Here is a 25,896-nt window from a genome sequence, read left to right as displayed (position 1 = left end):
GTGTAGTACATGCAGTTATCATCATAAGTGCCTGGATTAATTTGACATCACAAGCATTTACTGGAGACTCAGAAACACACAGCATATTATGTGTTGCTACACTGTTTTGACAGAGAGAGTTGTGAACAAATGAATGATCCGGTGTCAAAAATCAATCCCTACATAAAGAGATGATGCCTGCTCCACTGTGGCAGATACAAAGGTGTTCACAGTTTGTTTTGGTTTGTTTTGCTGGTTTTGATGGAGACAATTTTGCATCTGTTTGACACGAGACAGGAAATTTAATGTTTATCAAATTTTGTGGTCTATTGATGGTGTTTTATAGAGTTTTAGCCATGAAGTGGTCTTCTTGTGTTCCTGCACTCTGAGTATCGAAAATATAGACACATCTTTGTATTTTTCATACAATTTGGAAACTGCAGAGGGTTTTTTTTTTTCTTTTTTAATTGGGTTGAGGATGGGATGAATTTGCTACAACATGCATTTTCCATATATAGACACTTGCCCGAGTATTGGGACTTGTCCTCAACGGGTTAAACTGTGTTTGGACAATGACATGAATATCAATGTGATGATGATTGAGTATGAATTCAGGCGATGAATGCATTAGGCCCCAAGTGGCACTATTCATAAGGAATCTGTTCTGTTGTTTATTACCCTTGTGACCTATGACCCATGATGCTTTGCAGATGCTGACAATTCCTCTGAAGATATGTCTTTGTTTATTTGTAGTTGTTGTGGGGTTTTTTTTTCTGAGTGATGAGTTTTTATAATCAAACTGGTATTTCAAAGAAAGCTCACTGATGTTCAAACTCCTTTACCATTCCAGTTTTATACAACTTTGTTCTTTTGTCTGCCCATTTCTCATTTTCTCCAAACTACAGGCATTTCTGGGAGGATTTTAGCTTCTGGTTTGACTGGTTCACTTTGCTGTTTGCATGGTGCATCGTAGCACTTCTCTACACAGCACTGTTATTGGTATGTTTTTATCATATAAAATAATATGAATATGGTTGACAAATCAAATAACTCAATTCACTTCAATTATAGGTTACTTCTATCCAATAAAATAGTAAAACATTTCCCAAATTATATTCTTTTTAATGATTTGTAAGAAATTCATTTAATACATGGTGACTCATTAAGTATTAAGGCAAAATACATTATGTATGTACAAATATATGAATAGAATTTTAAGAGAAACAATGGTCTGGTATCGTGAGAGTGTCCATTACACACTTTTAAAACTTATTTGCGATTGAAAAGCTTGTTATAAGATAATTTCATAAATAGAGTTTCAGACATTCTCATGGTCTTTGATTATCTGTTATTATGATGTGCTTTGAATGCCATCATACTAGTCATGTAACAGGGGCATTTATGGTTGCAGGAGTAAAGATGTGTTTGAACAGAATGTTTTGTTTTGTCATAGCCACATTTAAATAATTAAGATCTTTTCTTATGTTTTGGTTCCATTAAGTTTGCACAAATCTTCACTTTATTTCTTGTGTTCCATTTTTTAAGACTTGGAGTTACTGATTTCTTTACACAGCGGTTTTTATAATAGTTTAAATGCTCAAGTGATTTTTTATTATGTTTCATCAGTGCCTTTTATCCTAAATTCATAGGACCACTGAATAGAATTTCTGTATTTTAACAAATGTAGTTTTGTTCTTTTGAGAATCTGGAATGGAATTGTAATGAGTCATTATAGACATTTGAAAGATTTCTTTATGCACAGTCAGTCAATTATTGCATGATATTGAATTGCAGTTTATTGCATGATATTGAATGGCAGTTAAACATATCAGGTTTAATATTTTACCATTCATTATTTCCTTGTTAAATCCCCTACCCCATCCCCACTCCCCCCGCCCCCACCCCAAACATCAACATTGTTCTCTCTTTGTCTCTCTGGTGTCCAGCTCATGGCCATTGGTCACTGCTTCACTGGTCAGCAGCTGTACCTGCACTGGTTCCACAAGGCCCTCCAGGTGCTCATCCTGGCGGGATGTGTCGTCACGGCAGCCCTGATGGGCAAGATGTGGAGTTCGGAGTTCCACCTCCTTGCAATCTCTCTCCAGGTAAAGACTCCAGTGATGATATTGACCCGTTGAGGATGGACTGATTTTGCCGTAACACGCATTTCCCATATACACCTGCCTGAGTGTACTCAGGAATCGTCCTCAACAGGTTAAGGCAAGGCTCAACATTAACATTTCCCTCTGGTGGCCCCGTTCAACCACTTACTTTCATTGAATTTGAAATGTTTGGAGGACCCCAAAAGGGTGTAGTGGTGCTATATGAAAGGAAACATAGCAATCTATTTTGAATCTTAGTTGCCCCATTAGGCCACCAGAAGATACGCTTTTGAAAAGTTTGGCGGTGCGACATTGAATTTTAAGTGGCCCTGGACCACCAAGCCACTGCTAATGTCGAGCCCTGGTATAGACATGGTGTTCACGCAGAAGATACAGTCTAGACCATGAATGATCTCAGTTCAAAATGGCACTTAACTATTTCTTTGGATACTTTTCCTGTAAAGGATTACAGGCTATTCCATGCACCTGTATAGACTTAATTCTTTTCTATAGTTGGAACGCACTTTGCAATCTGCATGTATTTAAAAGTGGAACCAATAGGCGCGGTCAGACTGGCAAAAGATCGAGAAGTTTAAGACCGCGATCTTTAAGATCTCGAAGTTTTGCCAGTGTGACCGCAAACTTCCCGCGAAACTTCTCGATCTGTTTGCGGGCGGTGTCTGCGAAGCGCGAGACCATTGTCATGTACAGATGTGCATTGTTACGTCACAATCACTAGCCATCGGACGGCGCACTCTTTCTTGCGCGCGTACGAATGGCCCAAACTTTGCGATCTTAACTTCTCAATCTTTTGCCAGTCTGACCGCGCCTAATGTCTGGCAAATCTAAAGGGCCTTTATTCACTGGATGAGATATTGCCATGACTGCCGTGACTCTGGTGACTCAAAAGATTTTCCTTTCTATTGTTGCCCATGTGAACATCTAAAGGAAAATGATCTAAATTTTTATTTTTTCTTCAAAACATGCATAATATGCATTGCTCTCGCTCAGGAAGACTAGTTTATCTTCCTGTGGAAATGCCTCTAACAGAGTAGGAGTATTGCTTTGTGGCCAGAGTACCGACATATCATGTGAACATGAGGGAAGTGGACACAATGGTGGAATTTCCTGTCGGTGTATGTAGCCCAGCCACAAGATAGGATAACTCAGAAAATGTGGTTTAAGCCTATGAGATAACAGCTGTCAAGCAGGGCAAGATGTTCTGTTTTGTGAGATACTTTTTTGTTTTTGTTTTTGTATTTTTTTTTTAATGATGGTCATTAACAATGACTGTGGAAATCATATCACCATAAAAATTCCAAATTTAAGGTGAAAATCACCAGGTCAGAGTGCCAAAGCCATCCAAAATATTGTCAGAAATATCATGCACTGGATTGCAATTTTCATAACTTTGTACAGGTCTGGTGATGTCATGCTATCAAGATTTATTAAATCCATGATGCGGAAAACTAAAGTTTGAAATAGGCGTGTCGAGGCTTACAACTAATACATAGATTCCAGGGCTTTTAAAATGTGATATGTAGCTAGCTTGAGAGTGCTCTCCAATGTTCTGACATGAAATCAATTCTTGGTTTGCGTTTGTTTATTGTTTCCATGTATGTGATGTGCCAAGCAGAACAATGCAGTAGAGGGGGCACAAACAATCGTAAACTGGCGTGGGCAGGGAACATTAGCTTGTGGGCTTTTGATTAGAAAATAAGCCTCTTCTACTAGGCGTACAATAAGATTGAGCACAATTATCACATATTCGTAGTTCCCCCCCCCCCCACATATGATAATGGAATATATGAAAGCTAATCAGATAAGCATGTGACTTCCATTGTGCCTGAGACTTTGAGCAGCCTCCAATATCAGTTTCAGTGTACTCAGTCACTCAATGTGGATTGTTTGTTGCTGAAGGAAGTGAGAAAAGGCAAATGTTTTTATGTCATTCATATGGTACAGTTATACATAGCATTGGTACTGCAGTCAGTGTTGACACTAATTGTGTGAAATCTCAGCTGCACACTCTAGGCCCAATTACACTTTATATAGGGTACATATATACATACCGTTGGTATTGCTGTTGGTGTTTACACTAATTGTGTGAAATCTCAGCTACACACTCTAGGCCCAATTACACACAAGAGTTGTCAATTTTTTTAATCATGATGTAAGCGGTCAATTCTATTCACCACCATTCACACCTGGCCGTATAGACTCATTCATCTGCAAGCGAAGCAGTGACAGAACGTAACCCCATGCACTTTCAACCCAACCTTGGTAGGGCGAGTTGCATCATGGGAGTAAAACTCTAGGTTTGGGGGTGTGTTTTTTTTTTCCATGTGACAGTCACAAACACTGCATAAGGCAAATCATTGAAAGGCTTCAAAAAAATAATCAGATTAAGATTTACTGAATTTGTGTAGATCACAATAATGATGTTTTTGTGTGTCCATACACAAAAGTCATGAGGTTTTACATAGTGTTGCAAAAATCAGGTTTGAAAACCATTAATATGGATGTGTGTTAACAGGCCTATATTCTCGTTCTTTATCATCCAAGGAAGTCAGTCGGGTGACAGGTCGTGAAGACTGTGCTTGTCTAAGACCTCATCTCTCATTTAGTAGAAAACTGTGGAGGTGCTCAGCTAATTTCCATTGAAAGATTGATTTTCAGGACTATGAACAGCAGCAGTGCAGTTGGAATAAAGAGAGTTAACCCGTTGAGGATGTGCTGATTTTACTACAACACGCATTTCCATAGACACTTGCGCGAGTATACTCTGGTCTTGTCTTTTAACGGGTTAAAGGATGATACAGTGGTATAAATATGAAGTCGTTATAAATTGATGCAAAATTATTAAAGTACTTCAGTACTAGTGATTTTAACTTACAACCGTGTAACCTGCATTTCCGTACATCTAGATAATGGATGAGTGAATTAATAGAGGCATTTTGTATCAGTTTCTCTTTGTGCTATCAGTTCCGAAACACAATCTTTATTCTTATCGCATGCTTCCAGATGAATGTGAACCAGAGTGTATATTTATCTTGGAAGTCTTTAAATAGTGATAATATTATCCACCATGAGTTATTCCCAACTAGAAAGTTTTGGTTTTCTCTCCCTTCATTACAAATCAGCCGAGAAAGGACCGTTGTCTCAACCATGGGCTTACGTTTCTCCATAAAGTAGGTCCAAGAGTATACATGCCATTGATTTTCATTTCACGGCAGTCCAAAAATAGCACAGTCTTCAATTGCATGCTGCCTATATCCTAAGGAATGAGAATGCCCATTTTAGAGCCTACCTACTGAGACAAACTAATAATTTGTTCTCATAACCCAATGGCCCGCAAGGACTGTTTGTGCTTCATTCAGCCGGACCAATTTCAATTATTATCTCTCCCCCCCCCCCCCTCCATTTGATCAAAAGCACACTGCCCTTTGGTGAAGAGAATGCAAACACAAAGTCTACATCAAAGTTAAAGGGATCATATAGTTTTGGTTGAAACTTAACTTCAGGTTTTTATCATTTTTTGGTGAGATAGTGAGAAACCTCTTATGAAATATGAAAGAGCATGCAATTTTAAGAGGGATTCAATGTTTATTTGACGAAAATTGGTTTTGAAATGGCCGAGATATCCAAAACAGAGTGATCCTAATTAAGTGTGGGACCCACATTTTATTACGATCGTTTTGTTTTACTTTGTTTTTGGATGTTTCAGCTATTCCAAACCCGATTTTTATCAAATAAACTTTGAATTCCTCTTAAAATGTTATGCTCTGTACTTTTTCAGAAGTGTTTTTGTGGTATCTCGCAAAAAAGTAAAAGCCCAATTTTCATCTCCACCAAACTGTACCATCCCTTTAACAAATAGAATTCTGACGTGACATACTTTCAGGTGAACAGGAGCAGCCACAAATCATCACAATGATATCGTCATGATTCAGACGCAGTGTTGTTTGCCCACATTTCTTCCCTGAACCAACTAGCTCACATGATCCCATTTCACATCTGCTCAGCACAGTGTCAAATTGTGCTGGATCCTAATATGACCACATTGAATAAAATGATAGTTTTCAGATTTATTGGTGAGGTATGAATCAAAGTTCAGCATTCATGTATTGATGTGAGCTCACTTCCCTGTCTCATTGGCATGATAGAATGTGTTTCAGTATGTTTTTACCTACTCCTGGCAACAAATTTAAATCTGTGACTTCAGTGCACTCCCGTTACAACGAACACGGTTATAACGAAATTTCGTTATGACGAAGTTAAACTTCTGGTCCCAAAATTATCGGCATTAAAGTCTATGATTCAAAATTCGCTTATAACGAACACGGTTATAGCGAAATTTCCATTATAACGAAGTCTTTTCTGAGCACCACTGAGAAAGAAAAACAAAAGAAATGTGCACCGTTATAACGAAATGAGGATCGCTTTCGAAAATACGTTGCGGAAAAAACATTATGATAAGCGTCTCTGCATGGGCGAACGCTTCAGATCACTGTGCATTCGCTCCGTGTGTCACGCACAGTTTCCGAGGGGAACTTGAGTTACTGGTATACATTAATCTGAAGTTACATGAGGTTCGTTTTATTGTTCCGATGGTCCTTTATTACAAAACACACCTATTCTGATACAAATAAAATGTCTGTTAGTTTGGAAATGAAATAGGGTTTGTTATTATCAACATTTTGGCGTTTTAACATTTCCAAGGTTCCTTATTGATAAGGTTCGTTAATCCGACAATGAAATACGGTTCTTATTACAACAAACCTTTGGAATCCCGGGAATGGCGGAACTTTGGAATATTAGGATCCTGCGGAGTAACGAACTTTAGCAAGAAACGAACCTTTGGAATAGCGAACTGTAACCGAATCTTAAACCATCATTTTCTATGATACATGACTGTGTGACAATACAAACAACTTTATGCTCTCTTTTGAATGTAATATTCAAACGGAATTAGGAAGGCACCATCCCATTTCACATACCTTTCCAGTGTATGACGAGTATTCAACAAACAGAATATGATATATGCGTGGTTTCCTTGTTTTTGATATATATTGTATTTGTTCGGTTATAACGAAAGAAAACTGCTGGTCCCGAGCATTTCGTTATAACGGGAGTGCACTGTATTCACAAATGAGTAGATGGGGCAACAGGAAGAAGTCAGGTTTAATTCCAATCAGGGAATAATATTCCTTGTATGGCACTGCAGTTTGCTATGCATTTTCGATATGACTACAATATAAGATTTCTTGTGGGTAGCAGGGTTTTGTTTTTTTACCTAGGACTGTTCCCATTGATGAAACTGCTAGTCAAATTTGATAAGTAAAATTATTCCCTGCCAGTGCTAGAAAATAACTTGAATACAAGACTAGAGTGCGGTATGCCTTTCAGTGGTAATGCTCTCAGTGTGCTGCCTACCTTTAAAACAGTTAGTATCCTAATTGTTAAAAGTAGATACAGTGTACCATCTTGGAGTTTCTAAGGGGGCTTAGGATGATTCAACACAACATTGCAGCATAAAATGAAAACTGTCTCATAGAAGAGCATCGCCATTTACACATCGTTAACACAATTGATTAGCATGTTTATCATTCATTAAGTACGTCGTCAAACTTCAAAGAATATAGAGATAAATTCATTTGCTCAGTTTCATTTCTCAGTACTTAAGGTACATACTTAAAACTGTGTCAAGTCAGTAAGAACATCAGTTACCTTTTATATACAGACAAAACTTCACTGAAATATTTGTTTTGCAGAGAGAATTCGAACTCAGAGCCAAAGGCCTTTCTTTTTCTTTTTCTTTTTTCTTTTTTTTTGGCATGGTTTGATTTGAAACCAACCTTTCTCCTGCACCACAAACTCCCCACAGGATTTTGAACATCCATGCGAGTAACAAATCTGTTTACGATTGAGCAGACAGCTCCGACATCACAGTCTGACTTAAATAGTTTTTAGGACGGCCTGATTTCAAGATGCGCAAGCAGATTGGATTTGCCCGAGATCGGGGACTTTTCCCAAAGAGCGCCGATCAATCTTGAGCCGAAATCCCTCTCACTTTATCACTTCCTCGCAGACTCACGTACATTTACCCTCTTAGCAGAAGAGTCCAGTATAAAAGCATTACCCAGGTCTTTCACCATTTGTGTGAAAAATTTGTTTCGCGACTCTTTGGTTTCCAAGCAGGAGAGATTGATAATTATTGTAATGGACATCATAGAATTTTTTTTTTAAAGATTTCTTTCAGAGAGGTGTCATGCATTTCATCGTGAGAGGTGAATCATTTTTTGAGGATGAGTGATGATTTGTCCTATATTCCAGAGTTCATGCTAGATTTAAGTGGCTCCAAATCAGAATATTATGATGTTGTAGGATTACTTTGCATGAATTCTGCTAGATCAGAGAAATCCCACAAATGAGGAGAAATTAATATTTTCTGCACTACCTTCTGCTTAGACTAGATAATCATGACTTTGAAATGAAATGCTGTAATGCAGTAGCAAACCTGACACTTCTGTCATTTATCGAACTCTCTCTCCTGCAACTGCTGAAGGGAGACTAGCAGACCGCTTTGCCTGCTCTGCTGGGGTTTGTGGGTACTGAGTGAACAAACACACAGGCGCTAACATCGGACAGACGCCTGTATGTCGAGGTATCGTGTACCCAGGTGTATCTGCCGACAAATGGTTGCTAGAATTGCTACATAGTATCACATGGTATCGCGATTTGTGGTGTATGTGTGACCAGGATCACATGGTTTGCCTGGCATGTGACCATCACTCACTTTCTTCTATAGAATATAAACTTTGGCTGCCGCGTTTTCCAAGAACCCTATTGTAATGCAGATTCCACGCAAGCAATGAAGTGAAACATCATTCTGTGTCACTATTGACTGCACTTTTACAGTAGATTCAAATCAACCAATCAGAATTGTCATCACCCCCCCTGCATTTTTCTGAATTAAAAAAAAAAAAAAATCACAATCCTACTTTTCAGTAATAATACCGAGACTGCAATCTCCGTCCACCATTAATTCATCATTACTGCACCATGAGCTATGATAACTCAACTGTAGATCGAGGTAAAGAATATAACTTGATCATTTTATTTCATTTAGAATAAAGGAAATTTTATAAAGATTCATGGGTATGTAGACCTGTGTGGTACTCTTATGATACCATCACTTAGTCTCATCTTTGTGATATTGATTATAATGATGTGATTGTCATCTTTATCACTGTTTTACATATATAAAATTTTTAACACTTTTAATACACGAATACAACTTTTTATTCATTCAATTCAATTATTCAAGTCAAAACACAAAAGTTCTTTTATTTTTTTTTCCATTTGAGGGTAGTGGGCTTGTTATTGCATGATCCCCCCCCCTCCTTGACCTAATTCCAACCAATGTTTCACTACAAGGCAGACATACAATGTGTTTTTACTTGGAGTGCTTACAAAATAAGCTGCTGGGGGTGCAATTAATATTTTTTCCACTTTGATATTTTGTTAGGCTGGAAGCATCATCTAGCCACTGTAGAACATTGAAGATTACGGGTTTTTCACTTGTGTGAAAGTCATTGTTTCACATTGAGCACCACATATTGGAATGCTGTGGTGCGTCTTTCTCGGGAATTGCCACTTTTGTTGGGGGGGGGGTATGGGGCAAAAATGAGTGCTCCCCTCCCCCCCCCCCCCCCCACAACACCTGCAATGATTCATAGACAAATGCTAGTCCCACTGAGTCACTCACACAGAGACAAATACTTTGTGGGCAGAGCATTGCAAGGGTCTGGGGGTCCCAGAAGTACTGAGGTTGCTTACTAGAGATTACTGTAAAAGGGGATATTTTCACGATGTGGAAATTTTCAGGCATTTGAAATTTCGCACAGCCATAAGCTAGCACGAAAATAGAAGCACACAAATATTTTTACATGCCATATGTACCAGTAATCAATGTCCTGTTTCCGCAGTTTTAAAAACATGCAATATTCACCTTACCCAGCCTGGCGCGAAAAAATTACTAATGCGAAAATATCCACTTTTATTGTAATTCATCAAGTCCTATTAAGGGAATTGTGCCCTTGTATTCATTAAATTGACAGTTTGGAATTTTACTGCACATTTAATATTTCAGAAAGATTACAAAAAAACTGGTTAAATTCATTAAATTTGCACAAGATCAGAATGATATTTTCTTTTTAATTGTAATTTGAGAGAAGAACAGGATATGCAGGATTTTTTTTTTTTTTTTAATTACAATGTACATGTACACACTGTACATGTACACACTGTACATGTATGTAGCTACATCCGTATCAATTCAGCCGTAACAGACTTTTTCATATTCTTCAATGGTACAGGTCTGTATATGAACAGAATAGGGCTCAAATCAAATACATGTACAATATTTTTTTTTTAGTTTGTACTACACCTGTAGAAATAGTAACAACAAATAGTAAATGTCAAAATTAGAAAAAGAGATGAAGTACCAAACCTCATAAATGTGCTTTTTTGGACCTGATAAATAGAATGATGACTTTAATACAGTAGATGAGGAATAATTCAGTGTGGACATATTGTCACACACTTACTGTATGGGCTATGTTATACGGATGCAAACTCAATAGCATGTGTACCTTTTTTTCATGATTTTTTGTCCACTTTGCTGTATTCTACTAGCAATGAATAATGTGTGGACAGTCAACAAAATGAAAAGCATCATGCATGAGTGTATCTTTATCCCTCAAGCATGAAAATTTCTACTCTTTGCAGTGCAAGATTTAACGTGTCAAATTTTCCAGGTTAAGATTGGAACAGACATTTGCATGATACATCAAGCCCTAATGTGCTTTGTCTGTTGATTTGAACATCCGCTGGTTTGCCCATCGGCATAGATTTCTTGAAATAACTGTTAAAGAATAGGGATTAGGTAATCCCCTTAATCCCCATTGAATCATCATGGCCTTTGCGGAAGGACTGTTTTATTGTTACACATGAGGCCTCATCTCGAGAAGTTTTATTCATCGCACACAATATACACAACTGTAAACTCCGCCGCAAGTCCCAGACATGCATATATGTGACTGGCCTAGAGTCACATTGTGTTTGACATGTGAAGTCACATTTGATTCCAGTCTTATATTAGCAACAGGGGGCCCCAATTTAAATTGACAAACGTGTGTTACAGTCATGCTCTTGGAGAGAATTACAAAGCAATGGAGCCATTGCTCGCAGGAACTGGGTCTACCACCCAGAAAATTAGTTTCTGTAGATAGAAGCAGAAGAGTCTATAGAGGAACAGGACAGTAAAAGTTTTAGCAAATTCTGATAAAAACTGAAAAAAGTTATTATTTCTTTTTAAACAAGTTGTAATCAATCAAAAACAAATGGGCAATTTTGTGATGTCTCACATGCACAAACTCAACCCCCTCCCCCACATTTACTCTATACTATGAAATGAGACATTTTCATTTTCCCATCTAGTGAATAAATTTCCACTCAAATGTGCACCCGTAGTACAATTATTCTAACTTTTTCTTTCTGTACTACCTCTGCATGCAAAGAATATTTTCTGTTATCAATGTTGAAGAAAAAATGAAGGGGATTTTTATGGAACTTTTATGCACAAGTCAAATGGAAAGTGAGCTCATCATCGCACTTTGCATTACAAAACTTTTATAATTTACATCAGAATTTGCTCAAACTTTAACTGTCCTTTAAATTTCATTTTTTTATCCATTCATCTACTTATTCATTTATTTGCTTCTATTCACACAAACTTATTTTTTGGGTAGACTTTCACTTTAACTCTGTGGGATCACTATACTATACTAGTATATCAGAGACTGCATGTGTGCCAACTACTTATGAAGTAATAGCTTGGCAAATTTATCAGCTACATGTATATGCTTGGGCACTGGAAAGCAGTTTAATACTCATGTGCACGTACTGGAAGAATTCTAAAGAAGGTTCCGGAAGGTTCTAGAGGAATAGAAGAGAATATCACTTTTGTTGCGACAAACCATGAGACCATTCTTCTCGACATTCACATTTCCATGCCAAGTATGGTCATTTTGATGCAATTTGGAAATTCATGAGGCCTTGCAGTAATTGCTACCACCTGAAAAGCAGCAGACTTGTATAAAAAATATCATGATATATCAGTCACAATCCTTTACAATAGATGGTTGCCGTGCAGCATTGTGGGGAACAATAGTAAACCGTATTGTACAGGAAAGCGTTCATATCTGATGATGATTGTAGGGAATAGACAGGCTATTCTCAAAACTCAATGAGTTCCCTAGAAATTACAGCCTTCTGTTGATAGCCATGTACCAGCCCACACATGCGCCATCAGTTGGGGTGTGTGTGTAACTGCCAATGCGTTGGATCCAATCCAACGTCGATTGGGGTGATGAAACTGATTTGGACTCAAAGGGATGTCACGTACGATTTGAGAAAACTTGAAACAGCTGTTGCTTTGGAGCAAGATCTTTTTTTGTTTTTGTTTTTGTATTTTAGTAATAAATGTGCTTCATTGGAGACTGGTGCTGACTGTGAGGCCCCTACCATCTTCCTGAAATAGAATCAATGAGAGTGTGATGGGTACTTGATGATACTTAGTCTGTAAACTTCGCTCATGTGTAGATGGTGTGTTGATGAAAAGCTTCAATAATCAATGGACAATTTGCATCCAGTCAGCTTCTGTTCTCTCACTCTGCCTTAACTGGATCAACTTACTCAGATTGAACTACAGCAAAACCAGAAATTTTCGCATGCATGAAACTTTCACGAATTTTGTGAGGAGCCAAGATTAGATAGCAAAACTAAAATGCACTGGAAAGTTTGGGTCTACCCAATGCATTGAATGCCAGTACAATGCTGTGCACAGTACAAGTGAGTTGACTTGTACCTCTGCTGTAATAGTTAAACCTACATTGTAGTATGTGATCAGATATGATTACAACCCCTGCACTTCCAAATTTAGTGCAACTAGTGTTGTGTGTTTTGTATGGACCAGCATATAATTTAAAACAGTCGTCAGCTATGAAAGCAATGCGTGGTGTATATAAAAAATGAACTGTTTTTATAGGAAAATCAGCCTTGGCTGACTGATAGTCAAGAACTCTTACTCATGAATATGTGATCAGATGATCAATGTTATTCAAGAATTCATTTACTTCATGTGAAAAAAAAATTGTTGATGTTGGCTTTCATTCAGAAGCGAAGCTGAATTTTTCTCTTTTTTAAAAATTCATTTATTTATTAATTTTTTATTTTTTGGGTGGGGGTTGGTGGCTGTTGTGTGTTTCATCAAAACAGGATGAGAAAGTGTCAGTACCCTGCTTTATCATTGGTATGTCAATGTTTGTTACTTTAAAGGTTATTGATGAATGTTAATAGCAGACCCTGAGGCTGCTAGATGTACATGAGCATGGAAACAATATCGTTTGCAAAAAGTCACCAGGAACTACATGTACACCAAATCTGTGATTGATAAAACAATGAATTATCCCCATGAGGGGGAAACGTTCGCGCATGCCGGGGTTACATCAATTTTCGGTCCCAGACGCAGCGATTTGTTTAGGCGATGAAATATCATCCATTATTCACAACCCTGAGGAGGAGGAGGAGGTGTTGTTTGTTGTTCTGAGAGCATTTTGCGACCTTTTTCTTTCTTTTTTAAAGGGATAATATAGTTTTGCTCAAGACAGGCATTCAGATTTTACTTTTTTGCAAGCTAATTAGAAATCACTTTTGAAGTATCAAAGAGCATGCTATTATAATATTCAAAGCTTGTTTGTTGAAAATTGTTTTTGAAATGGTTGACATACGTATACAAAGACAAAATGGAAAAAAAAAAGTTCTAATAAAAAGTCGGTCCCACCTTTTGTTAGGACCTCTTTGTTTCTGGACATCCCAGTCATTCCAAAACCAATTTTCGTCAAGTAAGCTTTGAATTCCTATTGGAACTATTGGAATTGTATATATGTTCTTTCATATTTTATTCCATATTCATAAGTGTTTTTGATTATCTCACAAATAAGTTGGAACCCTGAAGCCCCATCTCGACCAAAACTATACCATCCCTTTAAATACCACCTCAGTGATGAGAAGTTTCAGGAGGATGCGATGCAGAAAGGAGGAATTGCGTCACTAGCCGTGAGGGGGTGTGCGCGCCTTTCTTTCCCAGGAGACTCCAGGAATAGCAGCGCATGCTGTCCTCGGTTTGAACTGTTGTCAAAACAGGATTTGAACGACAACAGCAACAAAGTGATATTGCTTGTTTATAATTGCAGTATGTGCACTGAATTTTTGGAAATGTCAAAAGAGCACCAATTGCAAAGAGCTGATGCAGCGTTGATAAATGTGGCCTGACAATAATGAGGGACAGACAAAGAAGTGGACGATAAAGTTGTGACTAGTATCAAATAGATAGATCTGGCAAAACAACAACAACAACAAAAATATCCTTTAAAACAACCCAAACTTGTATGTCTGAACTTTTTTCCTCTCTGAATAAATGTCAAAGTCTGGGAATGTTTCTGGCTTTAGATTTGAAATTTTTGTCAGTTTTGTGAAGCACTTTGCTTTCATGGCATTCAAATTGATCGAATGTGCTCACAATGCCTAATCTCTTGCACACTTGGCTGTGACTCTGTACTTCCATGTCATTTTTTTTTTCTTCTTGAATACTCAAGACAGTAAATTTTGGTAGCCCCCTTTATTTCCTGTTTCTGTTGTAGGATAATATGGATATAAAGTGAAACAAACTATAATATTGAAAGCAAGAGAATACTAATCAGAGGGATGAAGGTTGAGGTTTGATAATTGAATGTCTCCATTTTGTCTCCCTCTACAAATGTTTTTTTTTTTTTCAAACATGTTTGTTAGATTACAGATCAGCAGTTGCAATCATGCAAATTTCATTTGTAGAAGGAGACAAACTGAAGAAAACTCACACCTCAAACTGTGATATTGTTGCAAAGGGTAGAGTCGTGAGAGTGTGACAGTCCCAAAGTAAAGGTGACATATTTGACTTTTGTGGTAGCAGGTCACAAATTCATACTGTATACGCCAAATATTTCGCGAGGTTTTTATTTTCGCAAATTTCGCGAGTCAGCTGCTATTCGCGAAATTAAAAACACGCGGAAATATTGACTCTAATACCGATATGAATGTGACGTACGTGTTAACATTACTCCATTCAGTACGGGAAGTCTTGATTCGCGAAAATTTAGACTCGCGAAATATGTGGCGTATACAGTAATCCATAACAGACCACTATTTGCTGACTACTTTTAAACCGAAAATGTATTGACATTAGTTTGAGCTTGTAAACCTTGTGAAGAGTCACAAGACTCATGCATTTATCACTTCTAGGTCAGCATGTGAGGTTTGAGCAGGAATTTGTATATCGTGCAATGCTTCTGATAGTGGCGTAACATTTCTACAGTTGAACAGGAAGAGACTTTGTATGGTTAAAAAATGTCAACTTGATTGAGGTTTACGTTATTTCAGTTTCCATTTATTGATCACACAGAGATATTCACTCAAGGAATAGAATCCCTTTATAGCTAAAGCTGACTGAGCGGTGTCTCAGGGACCTAGAAAAATGTAGCAGGAAACCTGTAAAATACTGGCATTTCTCATTGTGAAGTCTTCAAGTGAATTGATTAAGAAATCAACTGGAGATCTTTTAATTCTAAACATGTGCCATTATCAGAGAAGGAACAAGGAAAGAAGAAATTCAGGATGTTTTTTATCTAAAAGAGAACTTTAACCTTTAAAGCTGCCGATGATAATCCCGCCATATTCATTGGTTATTTTTCAATGCAGTTGCTGCGCCCGACATATTACCTCGTGTGTTTGTTTTTACAATTTTTTTCGTTGTTCATTTGAAAAAGGAAGATAAAATAGTGGTGAAGTCATCGTGTTTGAAAACGAGGAAGTGTTAGTTTCTAGAACACAGGACATAGATACCTCTTTACAGTAGATCGGAAATCCTGCGTGAGGACAAGGAGAAATCAGTATGTTGCGGTCGAAGGGGATCGCTTGGAAGGTGGTGTAGCAACCCCTTTATCCTAATGAGGCCTGGTCTGTGTGTAAGAGAAGGAAAGTTAAAGGGAGAACCTTTTTTGGGTTTGTTTGTTTGTTTGTTTGTTTGTTTTTTTTTTTTACTTGTAAGGGCTTTGAAAGATTAGGAAGCAAGATTGGAAGACAGACTAAAAATAGTAACTGAAATATGAAAACTTATAGCTTAAATATTTGTTCATTGTGACATTTTCACCCTTTTCATCACAAGTGACAAGAAAATGTGCATGGTGGATTTTCCTTTTCCGTTTATACAGTTTGAGTTAGGGGCATTAAAACAGCACTGATTATCTTTGTTGTCTTGCCATATACAAATATAGTTAGAAAATCTTATTCTGTGTGAGCTCAGTTTATTTGTAGTTAATAACGGTCTACTTCATCTGATTTGATAAACTATTAAAGTCCTTGTGTCAGTAGCTGTGTTTGTTTTGCAGATTTTACAGTTTGTAAGAATGTAACAATAACCTTTTCTGTAATGTACTGATGACAGCAGGAAAATTGGTGATAAGTTGGATGAGATGCATGACTGGGGATTTATTCCCCTGAGTTGTTGTGCCACAAACTTTCTTCTTCTTTTGGGGACACTTTAAAAACCTCTTCCATCCTTATCTGAAAGGATTCATGTTGGTAGAAAGTAGAAGGCCACATGTGCAGTCAGGTGATATTATTTCTTTTCTTTTTTTGTTCATGTTTTGCACATACAGAGGTCAGAAAGTTCAGAAATGAGAAAGAAAGTTAGAAGGTGTAACACTCGTTTGTGTTGATGACGGGGTGACGCTATTTGCACACTCCTGTCATTCTTATTACTATGTTGCTGCCACTTTAGATGCAGTGGTTGTGTTGTTGGTGCCATCTGCACACTCCTGCCATTCTTCTTGGTGTGTTGCTGCCACTTCAGACAGTGGTTGTGTTGTTGCAGCTACAATGTACATGATATTTTTCTGGTCTACTATATTGATATGCGGGAGAGTCGAAGGATTATAGCCAAAGTTTCTGTTTAGTGAGGGGTACCATAAGCAACTCTGTGCTGAAATGAACTTTGACACTTGTGGCTTGCCAAGATATTATTTTTCCCCACAGATCTCATGTAGGACATACATGTATATGGTCCCCTTAGTTAATGGGTTATTTGTCAAGAAAAATATGCTTTATGGATCCTCACTCCCCCCCCCCCCCCAGCTGAAAGTCAAAGTCCATGTCATTGAAAAGTTCACTTCAAAGAAAGGAAGAAAAGTTTACATTTGGGGCAAAGTGACGTCATGGCTTTTGTCCAATTTTGCAAAACCTTTGACTGTTCCCTTTATTGGATTCTGTTCCATTTAATCCAAGACAACTTGGAAATGGATTAGAGATTGCTTGAAACCTTGTACACCCTACATCCTGGTACACTCTGCTATGCATGCATGCATGCATGCGCCTGGTTTCCTGAATGATTCTTGCAGCAGTCAGATAGTCACGTGCCGTGGCACTTTGATCCTGGACCCTGGTCAGATTTGGGGTGGATTATTGTCCCGGATTTTGGTTTTCGGTAAAAGTTTGGTGATGCAGAAGCGAGTCTGCAGGCGTCATACCATGTCTGCGGAGGGAGGGTCTGATATTTGTTGGGCAAAGTTCATCAAAATGCAGGTTGCTCCATAAGAGATAAGATTGTGTCTATACCACTTTTCAATGAAAGCACATTAAAGAGAAAAATGAAGAAGAAATTATGTCTTGAAGGCATAATTTACCATTTGCAGATGAGACAAAAACCCAGATTTAGTGCTTCAAAATAGTTGTGAGAAGTGAGTTAGGGATAGAAACAGCCAATGTAAGAATTTGAATCAGTATCTATAATCAATGTTAAGTGTTGTTAAATATACAAAATGTGAACAATAGTTATAATAAGAATGTTTCTAGACTAAACCGTCTACAGTTATGGTTTAGTGGGGAAAATAGTGATATCTCCTTTTATTTCAGGCTTAATTATGAAATTTTTATATGAAAGGATGTTTTGTAATACAACTGACCTACACATACGTATGCATCAAATGTGATAACTTGAACATTTTTTTAAAGTCACTGCACCCAATCGTAAACGGTACCTTAATGTTGCCAAATTGATGTGTGTTGATGTCCAAGTTTGAATGGACACCTTGTGTTATAAAAAAAAAAAACAAACAAAACATTTTTTTTTTCCAAGCTCATGGCAGTTGAAGATGAGTAAACCATACCAAAAATTTTAAGGACTTTCATATGATTTAATAATGGCAATTAGTGCTAACATTAGATAATACCAGGCAACGTTCTACCACCAATGATCTACCGCCACGGAAGCCTTTAAAGATTTCACAATACCAGGCAAAAGTGGATAGAAAATTCAGTAATCTACCCTTTTGAGGTAGTGAGTACTATGATTATGGTAGTTGCCTAGGATATCCAAAATCATATGAGCAACAGAGCAGTGAACATTGGAATACACTTTGACAAATGAAAAAGTAGTCGTGACCTTTAGATTCCTTTTGTCTCACATGTCATCGTATGCATGCCACAGTATGGCAATACTGGTCAGCGTGACTTGGATGCCTTACCATAATCTGAAACCCCTTGTTTACATTGTGTACATAAAGACAAAGTCATTTCATTTCTCTTTTTTTTTTTTTTGTTGTGGGAAGGAGTCAGTTGTTGCTATGGCAGATGATACCAATATGTGTGGTGACATTAAAATGCTTTTCAGTAGAAATAGGATGGAAATGGTTGTAAAAGAAAAAATGGAAACCAATCACATTTCTTCAATATGTGTGGTGACATTAAAATGCTTTTCAGTAGAAATGTGGAAATGGTTATAAGGAAAAGATGGAAACCAATGACATTTTTTCTTCTTCTTAAGAAAAAAAAAAATCTGAGGAAAATTTGTTGCAAGCATTATCATGATCATACGACTCAGACAGCTCACCCTCCCTGCCCACAAGTACGCCTTGTTTAGATGACTCACAACCCATTAAAGGGATGACTACCTCACACGATGTTGGTGTGATTTCTTTCAAATATGGACTGATCTGCATCATTTTGTTTCACTATTAACATACAATACAGTTGTCATCTTTTCTCCTGGGGGTATAAGGTTTTCCTGTGATGTCCATTCAAGTTTGGAGCAATTATTGTTGATTAAATGTTGCAATATGCCTATGTTCAGTGCAGTAAAGCCTGTTTCCGTGTAGGACCGTGAAGGGGTTATCCATTACCATGGGATTTATAGCGAAAGATTTATCAAAACTGGTTGTCATGGAGACAGTAATTTGAATTCAATGCATTTTCAAATTGACATATAACAACAGGATGTAATTGATTTCAGTTGCCAGGGAACATGCCAGCGTGCTTGCTTGCAAATGCATTGCCACATTTTCCAAGAGATCGATGCAATCTCGCCCCATGCCTTGCTATTGGATGACAGCCATCAAGCCGAGATTGAACAATATATACGGCACTGAGTGCCAATCAGCTGACATTTAAATGTGACAAGTTCATGCTGAAGTGGGCAAGGGATGGCTGAAATACGTGTCGTGCGTAGCTGGAGCTGGAGTGGTTGCAGGCACGTTTCATGTAAAATGCATTTCGGGAGATAGAGAAGAGCACATGCTGAACGTGACACACCATCCAAGGGTGCCCCTCTTCCTCTCTGCCACCTCCACACTCCCTAAAGATGGTGTTTGCCATCATGATTTAAAGGGAAAACATAGTCCCTCATAGACCTGCCGATAGAAACTATCAATTTTTGCTCTAACGAGTACACATATGTACGAGAAGTGTGTGACATAACAGTGTGATATCATGATTTCAGTTGGGTTTCAACAAAAATGTGAAATATTTATAGCCAAATGGGTACGCAGACAGTATTGTGGTTTCTATAATAATTCTATGATAATTGATTATCGATGATACAAATCATTTCATAGCATTATCCATAGATCTACCATGCGAGAGTGAATAAGCCAGTTCGGGGATCCAGTTTGAGCATGAGCAGAAAAAGGTCATTTGTACCGAGAGACAGGTTGGTTTTTAATTTCACTGAGATAAGCATTTATTGTAATGCTATGAATATTCATGTCATCCTTATAAATGGTGCCTGCAGCCAGTACATCCACCTGACAGCAAGCCTGGTATTTGGCAATGTAAACAGAAAAAAGTTTGTTAATGTATTCAAAACAGCACTATGAAATGGATGCTTCCCAAAGTGTTGATTGACGAACCATTCTGGGCACTTCATCTACACAGGTTCATTCTTTGTTAGAACAGGGAGGTGCTAGAGAAGGAGAGGCAACTAAAGCTCTCCTTTGAAGTCATGTGCGGCACCGCCGAGAAGTTATGCGTTCAACTACAGGTGTTACCCATGTGCTTTGACAAAAGAGAGCATCAATAATCGGGACAAGCGCTCTCACATCTAGAAATATTTGCTCCTACTGCAATTCGCTCTCTCTTTCAATGTGATGGCAACAACGAATTTGTGTACCTTGAATTGGAGCAGCGAATGAAAATGCAGTGTAAAACTCACAATTTTAACAGCAAATAGTTTAAAAACACGCTGGAACACGCTTTAACGGAGTACTTTATTTGAAAGATCAAAATATCTCCTTATTAACAGATAGAAAATTAACATGCGGAAATGTGCGCATTATAGAAAAAATTAGGTTTTTAAGAGGGCCTAATTTTCATTTCCTTTCGATTTGCGAATTACGAAGAAACTAGAAATACATGTTAATAATATTGAATTCTTTCCTAAACTATTCTGAATCAATTCGAGTATTGCATTTAAAATTTTGCGGTGAAATAAAGCTTGTAATTCAACGAAAGGTGAAATGCGTTCTTCGTCTCCGAACTTCGTCTTGCAACTAGAGCGGTGCCGAGCATGACTTCAAAGCGTAATGGAATGCTAGACATCCCATTGTAACGCTTTGAACCCAAACATGTGTTTGCATGAATTACTAAGAGTTGCCACTCCATCTCTGTAACACCTCCCTGGTTAGAACACGAGTTCCATAAATTGCTATGTTGGGCAAGCTGCTGCATTATGTTGCTTTGAATTGAGTGAAGTGCCTAACCATCTGAGAAAAATGAAAGGTCATTTGTACCCACGTGCACATGAGCTATCTCCGAACTGGCTTATTGCATGCAGCTTGGTTAGAATTTATGATTGCTAGGGCATGATTGATCCACCTTGTAGCATTTTACAATAGTTTGTACCTGCCCACTACTGAATGGGGAAGGCTTTTCAGGAATAAAAATTGTGCACATATGATCGAATTCATTGCTTTACTCTTGATCTCAAAATACTCCAAACTGACTCATCACCATCCTGGCAATTTGTGTCACTCGGCCAGAAATATTTCTCGGTAGACCCTTTTGAGGCATTGCAAGTAAAAACTCAAAATGGTGGAAGATAAAAATTGAGAGGACCTTCTGAGAACTGTGTTTTACCTTTAAAGTTGACCCAGCAGAAGATGTGAAGGGTATGGAGTGTGGCTTTGATCGTTTGAGAATTGTCTTTGAAGACACCAGTCACAAAAAAAGTTTTTTTTCCCTTTTCTTTTCTTTTCAGCTGCCACCAACAGAGTACCAGAAGCATTTTATATGTTTTCAGGTTCTCTGTCTGTCTGTCTGTCTGTCTGTCTGTTTGCCCCAGATCTTGTGATTGTGGCATGTTTTAGGAAGAAAAAAATAAAAACAAACCTTTGTGCAGATTTTCTTGATGCTTGACATTCATGTACCATCAGTATGTATGCTGCATGATGTGTGGCTGCACTGATCAGATTTACAGCAAATTCCTGCTCGGGCAAAAGTCACCGAACTTTGGCCTGATGATGTCGATTTGTAACCATCATGACTTCAGGTGGGATCATCCGAAAGTGATATGATTTGGGAAGAAGGATGAGAATTGACTATCATGATAAAATGGTAGGGGTGAAAGATCAAGGTTAAAGGTCACCCACTTGAATCCAAGAATGTTATTGCACAAGGGGAATTCAGCAAGGAAAGTCAATGGTAATTCAGCTTGAGGAGATGAATGTACATGAATCTGGAAAGTATTTACTATCTGCACAGTGGGTCAAAGGTCAAGGTCAGCGAACTTAATGTATAACTTGTAAATGTAGAAGGGCCATATTTGGGGTATGCAGTACTTCCATGCGTATAGGCAAAGGCATCCCACTTGCTGTAGTTGAAATTTGCTGTATTCAGTGTGATTACATGACTTCTTTTCTTTCCCATGCTTAATTTTTCCCCAGGTTACATCCCCGATACTCCAGATTGTGCTGGTCGTTGTCCTGACAACCCTCACGTGGCCTTTTGCGGGAGTGTGGTACAGAACTGACCACTCAGGTAGCTTGTATTCTTGTTCGTAGTGAACTTGTAATGTACGACAAATGTGTGTAATGTATATTCAGAGTTGATAATTTAGGGGTGTGAAACATTCAAGCATACATGTATCTCAGAGTCCAGTGTGATTCAAGAATATTTGTGTTTGGCAACAAGAAGGCTGTAAAGGTAGTATCGATAGCATTTGATGGAACATTTTTTTCTCCAACTATTTGCAGTTTAGTACCATATAAAGTTATAAACATTTGTTGTGAAAAAGTAAGACACAGTTTGCATAGATATCATGGCAATGATATCAGTGATGTTGATTGTCAGTAAAAAAACAACAACAAAAGAGAAATACACATTCACTGTACCTCAGTGCTCAACGTACCGAGAAAGATAGTGCATAGCCTGATTAAACAAGTAAAGCCAAACATTAGAATGGTCAATTACTATGTAAACATAGAAAACGAAAATGTGTAGCTGTGTGTAGTCACATAATATTTACTTCCTTGTGTCAACAATGATCACAGTAATGGTCTTGTTTGTATTCTGTGGCTGTGTCAATCTGTTTTTGCCACTTCCTGAACTCTTTTTTCCCATGAGACATCTCATTATGTTGGCTTCATAGACTTTAATTCCAGGAAATGTGGTCAATTGAGCAGAAAATTCAGAAGTCTGCGCCATTACATTCCCCAAACTGAGCTGTCGATACAGCAAAGTTTTACAACGCGGACAGTTGTGGAATTCCGTTTCTTCCGTCGTGATAGGGAACCCTGCGAAGGAGATGCTATCGTCACACGCCATCGATTTCCCATCAGCCTAATGAAGTGTTCACTAGATTTGCCATCATGCAGCTATCATGAGCAGTCAATCTACTGTATCATGACGTTGTTCACTCGTGTTGATTCTCTACTTGCCAAGCATCCTAAGTTTTCCCACAGTACCTTTTCGGCTGCTGTGGTTATAGGCTGATTACTATATCATTATGGCGTTGCATTATCATAATGACATGCCTTGTTAGAAGCAAAGCTTGTACTTGCAAAGACTTGCATTTTTTTTTTTTTTTTAGAAAAATCTTGTTAGTGTCTGGTAGGGAAAGGTATGTGATTTGTCTTCTAAGATCAGGAAGAATAATGACAGAAATAATGAAAAACTACCATGTGATAAACAAAAATGTTGTACTATAGGTAGGGTAGAATGTTATCTTGGGCTGTATTACTCTAAACAGTGGTATTCAAAATTACAATGCCCCTCTCTAATTTGGACCACTATTGTTTTAAAGGCATAATTTACCATTTTCTGATGAAACAAAAACCCAGTATTAGTTCTTTTAAATAGTTCTGAAATTTGAGTTAGGGATAGAAACAACCACTGTAAACATTTGAATCTGTATAATTGATGTTGAGTTTTGTTAAATACACAGAATGTGAACAATAGTTATAATAAGAATGTTTCCAGACTAAACCATCTACAGTTATGTTTTATTGAGGAAAATACGGATATCTTCTTGTATTTTACTATTAGGCTTTATTGAGAAAATTTTATATGGTAGGATGTTTATGATACAACAGACCTACACATATGCATCAAATGTGATATCTTGAAAATGTTTTAAATCACTGCTCCCAAAGGTACATTTTGTAAACTGGACCTTTAAAGCAGATAAATCAAGACAGAGTTAGTTACTGTCCTGATTTTGTCTATTTAAAAATTAAAAACAATATCTGAAATGAAAAGTGAAATGTCTCAGTGCAATCTGTTCAGTTCTGTTGCCATGTAAATGGGCTGAACCGGCCTTTTGAGAAGGTTCGAACCCAGATTGCCTTCTGATTAATGCTGTCTCTCCTGTACCATGGGACCACCATGCCTATGGTTTGAAGAAATAAACTGCCTGCTACCCTTATTCATGCAGAATTTTAATCCTGTTGTAATGGCCATTGAAAACAATGAATTAAAGATTAAAACCTGCTTAACTTGAATTTGTATAACATTTCAAGACATCTCTCTGAACTTTCCATCTCTTCCACGGTTTTATTTCTCTGTTTCTCAACGCTAGTCGTGAGGACGCTGATGTTCCTGTCCTACGTCGCCATCATGGTCTTCTTCTACATCATCCCCCTCTTCATGGACGTCCCCTGCGTTGCCCAGAGGAGCGACCTTCCTCCCAAGCCCCTGCTAATGGGACTGGGAGGAGCGGAACAGGTACGAATGTGGCATTGATCTCCTCTCATCTCCTCGTTCTGTCTCTCAATTTTTCCTTCATCTCATTTTCTCCTTGTAACTCTCCCTGTCTCCGTCTCCCAGCCACATCTTTCTTTCTCCCTCCCTATCGCCCTCTCCCTCTCATCTTTTTTTTTAAAGAGTCTTTTTTTTTTTGGTTCAAATACATGAAATTCTTCCGTCAGAGATGTTTTCATTGCAGCTGATTGACAAATTGCCCTACGTAGATGTAGGTTTGTTTTGTTTGTTTTTACTCTCTAGATTACTACTCCCACATGTCTTATCTGTCATTTCTTCTCAGAGATTTATCGTACTCAGACTCATATTAGTTTTGCGGTCAGAGAGAAAGACAATGGAGATTTTTTTTTTTAGTTTGTTCTTTTAAGTACATGTACATTTATGTATATAGTTGATCATGGTAATCTGTAAAAACAAACAGACAAAAAAAAAACCAAAACACCACAACGACCTAATAATTTTGTTTTTAGTTCTTGCTCATGTGCTTTTCAATATAAGCATTTGATAGACGGAACAGAAAGTAGTTTGGAGCTACATCAACAGACATGTTTTAGGGGTGACTGCAGGATTAAAAAAATTGCCGCTGGAGTCAGTCAGTGCCAAGGCAGCTATTTGTGTCAGCTACACATGAAAATTAAAGCTATAGGGTGCCGATATTCCGCTGCCCGTCGGGCTGGCTGAATTTCCTGAGTATTTGATGCCGCTGATTATGCTCATTATGTACTTGGATTCAATCCATCGCCCAATTTGATGCCCAACCAGGGGCTACTTTGTAAGCTAAATTTCTGTCTATTTCAGCAATTTTCAACTTGTTTTCATCTCAAGCAAGGACAGGGTCCCCATCGCAAGCAGTGCCTTAACACATGAATTTGAGGGGAAAAAAGAAAACAAGATTAGAGTACAACCGCACAGCAAGTGTTGATAAGTTCATTTCCGTGTCCGTCAGTGATGTGAGAATTGGAAATGTAATCCAGGGCAGAAAAAAACAAAAACAAAACAAAAAACAGTTATCACAGAAAAATTACAAACAGAAAGGTCAATGTGCTTTTGAGTTAAACTCTTCCAGTTCAACTCCCCAAATGAACATTTCTGGTATTTGATGTTGTATTTTTGTGTGTGTGTGTGTGTA

General features: G+C 37.9%; 1 protein-coding gene across 1 annotated transcript in view; it reads left to right on the top strand.

Moving 5' to 3' along the window:
• LOC140244636 (glycerophosphodiester phosphodiesterase domain-containing protein 5-like) overlaps window positions 1–25,896 on the top strand; it is a 73,679-nt gene that overhangs the window by 36,374 nt on the left and 11,409 nt on the right. Inside the window, exons 4-7 of the mRNA XM_072324256.1 lie at window positions 885–978; window positions 1,926–2,084; window positions 22,454–22,547; window positions 24,586–24,731. Of these exons, the coding sequence (XP_072180357.1) occupies window positions 885–978; window positions 1,926–2,084; window positions 22,454–22,547; window positions 24,586–24,731 (493 nt within the window). The remainder of the gene's footprint in view (window positions 1–884; window positions 979–1,925; window positions 2,085–22,453; window positions 22,548–24,585; window positions 24,732–25,896) is intronic.

Source organism: Diadema setosum, chromosome 21 (genome assembly GCF_964275005.1).
Source record: "Diadema setosum chromosome 21, eeDiaSeto1, whole genome shotgun sequence".
NCBI classification, from domain to species: Eukaryota; Metazoa; Echinodermata; class Echinoidea; order Diadematoida; family Diadematidae; genus Diadema; species Diadema setosum.
The sequence above is the reverse complement of the archived record's forward strand: the minus strand, read 5'-3'. Positions and strand labels throughout refer to the sequence as shown.